The 5,000-nt window shown below is 40.4% G+C and overlaps 1 protein-coding gene across 2 annotated transcripts in view; it reads right to left on the reverse strand.

Annotated features, from left to right (window-relative positions):
- The window catches only part of podn (podocan), a 9,869-nt gene that overhangs the window by 2,722 nt on the left and 2,147 nt on the right, over positions 1 to 5,000 (reverse strand). For both annotated transcript variants that reach the window (XM_083521479.1, XM_083521480.1), the window contains 6 exons: positions 4,607 to 5,000; positions 3,632 to 3,725; positions 2,693 to 2,757; positions 1,254 to 1,363; positions 1,011 to 1,167; positions 1 to 33 (listed from right to left, as the gene is read on the reverse strand). The exon at positions 1 to 33 is cut by the window's left edge and continues 83 nt beyond it; the exon at positions 4,607 to 5,000 is cut by the window's right edge. In XM_083521479.1, the coding sequence (XP_083377605.1) occupies positions 1 to 33; positions 1,011 to 1,167; positions 1,254 to 1,363; positions 2,693 to 2,757; positions 3,632 to 3,725; positions 4,607 to 4,867 (720 nt within the window). In that variant the 5' untranslated portion in view covers positions 4,868 to 5,000. The remainder of the gene's footprint in view (positions 34 to 1,010; positions 1,168 to 1,253; positions 1,364 to 2,692; positions 2,758 to 3,631; positions 3,726 to 4,606) is intronic.

Genomic DNA, 5,000 nt, shown 5'->3' on the forward strand with positions numbered 1-5,000 from the left:
TGCACCTGAAGGAATCTTTTCCAGTTTGTTATTCTGTGAAAATGATCATTAAAAAATAACTTAATATCATTTAAAGTAAAAATACAAATGCCTGCCAGAGACCTTTAGTTCAAGCCACCTGGGTGCTGTAAGTCCTGATGAGGCCACATCCATCCAAGCCTGGAACTCACAGACAGCAATACTGGCTTTGTGAGATGGGCTTACTGTCTCACTTTAATATCAATCACAGTGACACTAAGACCATCTCTGAGCTCAGGTATGTGGTAGAGAGCAGATAGTACCATCCTCTAAATGCATTTTTGCCACCTTCTCAAGTAGCTTGAGTATTTTTATAAAAAAAATTAACCTTCAGATGGCTGGCTTTAAGTGTCTCAGAGGAAACACACAACTTCACACTAGACATCACCTGGCCCAGGTGGAAGCTGTTGTGTTGGGTTGTGCGGTGGAGCTAGCTACGAGGTGGAATCCAAAAGTTTCGAGGTGATCTCTGTTTACAAGAAAGAGATCGTGTGGATCGTTCTCTGACGATCATCATGCTCCCGAACTGGTTGGACGTTTTCAGAAGGTCTTCCTGAGCTCCCGTCGAATTCCAGTGATGTTCTTCTGCTCCTGAAGCATGTGCACGCGTGCGGCTCGAAGCACCTCGAACGACTCGTTGCAGCGTCACCGTATGTCAAGCGTATGTCACGTCAAACATCTCTGTGGCAGATTTGCTGTTTCATGCAGAATTTCAAACTTGCTCTTTGTTCTAACTCGTTGTGTGTGATGAGACTTGGTAACGCACGTGGGTCAGAACAGCACCAGTTACAACATTAGTCTCGAACTTTTTTTGATACCACCTCGTAGTTGGGGACAGAGGGAGAAAATTTATAAAAAATAAATAGGTTAGCTAATATTTAGGATGATATTAAGATGATGGTGCAAAGGAGCAAAATTAAAGACCATCACTTGTATATTGACCATGCCTTGATAAAGATCACCATAGTGGTTTTATGATTTAACAGCAGTACCTTCAAATGAAGACGGAAGAGTGCACTCGGAAGTTCTTTAGGAACATAGCGCAGGAAATTGCTGGAGAGGATCAACACCTCCAGGTTGTCTGAACCGTTAAACATTCCCTCAGGTAAACCTGCATCAGACAGCTTGTTGTTGTGAAGGTACACAGACCTGAAATGAGGAACGGCAACAAACGTATTCTGGTAAATTTTACTTCTTTTCTTACTCTACAGGAAATTAGAAAGGGTTTAACGTACCTCAGTCCCGGTTTCATGCCGAACGTGTAGCGGTAGATGGTGGTGAGTTGGTTTGCAGCGAAGTCGGCGCTAACTAGCGTTGTTGGAAGATATCTGGGTGCTGCAGTTAGCTGTGAAAACAGACTGATATTAAAAGAAACGTCAGTATCACCTTCCTACGAGGAAGAAATCATCATGGACCATTAAGAAAAAACTTCAGCTAGCTAACAGCTAACTCAAGACAAAAAAGAACAAAAAACATATAAATAAAATGAGGTACATGGGGGTATTAATGAATAAAAACGATCATTATTAGTGCTTTGTTGTTGTGTAAGAGGAATAAAACACAAGCAACTTTTAATGTTGGAGAAAGATTTTTGAGAAAAAGTGTGATGAAGTGTGAAGGTGATGAGCTCAAATTCCACTGAACATCCACTGATGCTCATTACAGTTCTGTCACAAACAACATGAGGATGGAGATGCTTTAGCGTGAATCCACTGAGACCCGACCCAACCCAACCCGATCCGACCCCGAACCCTGCTGCATCAGCATCAGCCAAAAACCGGGATGAGACATGGAGCGAATCTTTGTCTGTTGAACATCACATGGCCGATGGACTGTTGCCTCACGAACATCAAAACACAGAACTTTATTTTTCCCCATCAGAGATTTTTCTAAACAAATGTGTTCAGAGGTTTACACAGGCGCTAAGCAGAAGCCAACACTTGGACATATTCTGAGGCCTGATTTCTCTTTTAATCTTCTGACTTCAATCAGGGTTTAGGAATGAGCTTCATCACAAATGTTTACAGTACATCTTTTTTGTTCTTTTTTTTCTTTTTTTTTGTTGCACACAGACAAAAAAAAACATTTAGCGACCTGTGTGAAGGGACGACCAGCAGTAAACTCGCCTCTTTAGGTTCATTAATGCTAGCTCAGAGCGGCCACCATTTTAGTGCTAGCCAATTAGTTCAATTAATTTCTTTTATATATATTATATATCAAATAATATGGCTAAATGTTTGGTTTTTGGTACTTTTGTCTAATTTCAAAGTAATATAGATAGCTAGCTAGCTCACTGGCAACAAATACCAGATGCTAATTGCTTCAGGGAGGATAATGCTAGCTAAGAGTACACATACAGTACAAATCTTAAATTTCTACACATGTAATAAAGCAATAAAGAGACCCTAAAGCAAACAAGGGTCTAATGGAGTTATTTCGAAGTGTTCTTAACGATTATATTGTGTACCTGATTATTGGCAGATGCCAAATACAGACAGATGTTTGGTTTTGTTATGTTTGTGGGTTTTATTTCTACTTTTACACATAACAAAAATAAATATTCATTATTGTTATTATTATTATTATTATTATTATTATTATTATTATTATTATTATTATTATTATTATTATTAGCATTATTAGCATTCATTTACACAATGACCTTTGATCTCACCTTGTTATTTGCCAAGTATAAGTAACTGAGCTGTTCCAGAGCTTCAAACCCATCATCTTCAAGTCCTGGAAACACACACACACACACACACACACACACACAATTTGAATATTGGAACATGCTCTTGGCTCATGATGCCACTCAACTTGTCAACCTGTACCATGCTAATAAAATATAAATGACAGCACAGTTCTGGATCCTGATTGGTCGGAAGGTTGTGATGACATGCTCTATGACAGCAGCTCTGAAATCCTGATATGTTTCTATAGTAACGTCTTGTTCACAGGGACGTGTACTGATAACACTAGACTGATAAACCGATTTCAAAATACACGTGCAGTCTTGTGATGTTTTCTGTAGGGAAGAAGTCTCCAGTTTTAGAGCTAAAGCTGTAACTTTCTTCAGAAGACGTTGTGGTTTCTTGGTCACATGACAAGTTGCGGTGTCAAGTTGAAGAGGGAATGAAGGGAGGCTGGTGAGGGATGGGTGTTTACAGCTGATATAACACAAGTGCTAACACCAACAAACTCATATCCTGGACTCAACATAAAATATGAACTATAAACACATTAAAATATATAAAGTTATTTCAATAAAAATACAGAAATAAATGTAATCAAGGCCTCAATGTTTGTTTTCGTATTTGACCTCGCTGTATTTCAGTCATCACCATCTGTTATTGTTCACTTTTAACTATGCTCTTGGCCTCTCTCTTACACACACACACACACACACACACACACACACACACACACACACACATACACACACACACAAAATCTATTTTATATGAACAGAAGAATTGTTCTGCCAAAAACTTAATTTACACACTGCTGGTTTCTGGTTTCAGCCTAAATTCAGCCAAGTCTGGTGACACACGCATTTTGCATGCTGGAACATTTTGCGTGCACACACACACACACACACACACACACACACCCTGTGTTGTGAGCCGATTGTTCTGCAGGTTCAGCGTCTCCAGGTAAAGCAGACGTGACAGATCCTCCGCTTTGATCTCTGAGATCTGATTATTCTGATGCAGGAAAAAAATGAAAAAGACAGAAAATGAGACATCTTGAAAATAAACTGGATGTTAATGTGTGTTGTTTTCTTCAGGAGGCCGTAAAAACATCTGAACCCCCTGATGCTCTTTCAGATACTCATTTTCTCATAATTTTCTCATCATCTCATCACTCCTTCAGATGTACAGAATGGCATTAGGGTCATTACATACATACGTACTAATAGCACAGAATAATGCTCTTGCTAACGAGACTTTCTCCAAACGTTAACTGTTAACAATCTCATTACATGAGCACACACACACACACACACACACACACACACACAGGTCTCATTTACTCCAAAAATATTCTGTATGCATATTTTTTCAGGTTCATGCTGCAACATTTTCTATCATAAATAAATGTTTATATCATCAGATGTACAAAATAATCATTAACATTGACCATTAGAGGACCGAATCAGAGCCGGGGTCATGGTGGCATCACAGGGGATTCTAGAGAGTGAACTCTCACCTAGACTTGAAATTTACATATATATGCATATGATTGATCACTAATCCCACAGCCACGCCCCCAAAATCCAGTGGAAAGCCTTCACAGGAGAGTGGAGCTAATCAGAACTGTACACACAGAGGATAGTGAGATGTTACAAGGATTTATGGATGTGATGATCAGGGGTGCGCAAACCTTTGGCCATGTAGTGTATGTATAAGGTATATAAATGGTGTGTTTTATAGCGAGTGTAAAGTGGCTGTCAGTATCATTACAAGTGCTCAGTGCTCGCTGAACTCAACTGCTCACTCAATCATCAGTGTACCAGCTCACATCCTGGAGAAAAAAAACTACAAGAATGAAATGTTCTAACTCATGTACACACACACACACACACCTGCAGTGAGAGCTGGCGTATGTTTTCTGGTAGCTCTTGTGGGAACTCGTGTAAATTAACCCCGGCACAGTCGACAGATTCCTCGGCCATGCAGCTGCACTGCGCCGGACACTTCGTCTCCGTCTTCTCCCTTCTGTGTCTCTCATTTCCTTCATTCTTCTGGACCGTGTGTTGTCCTTCCTGCTGGTGTTCAGGCTCAACTCCGAGGACCAGAGCACAGCCAAGCAGAAGTGCACAGAACACACACCTTCTCCAAATCATCGTTAATGCATCCAATACAGTCCTCTGGGCAAGAAGCAGAGTCCCACCCTGCTGAACGTGTGTGTGTGTGTGTGTGTGTGTGTGTGTGTGTGTGTGTGTGTGTGTGTGTAGAGATCTGGCCAAACCTCCAAAT

Source organism: Silurus aristotelis (genome assembly GCF_946808225.1).
Source record: "Silurus aristotelis genome assembly, chromosome: 19".
NCBI classification, from domain to species: Eukaryota; Metazoa; Chordata; class Actinopteri; order Siluriformes; family Siluridae; genus Silurus; species Silurus aristotelis.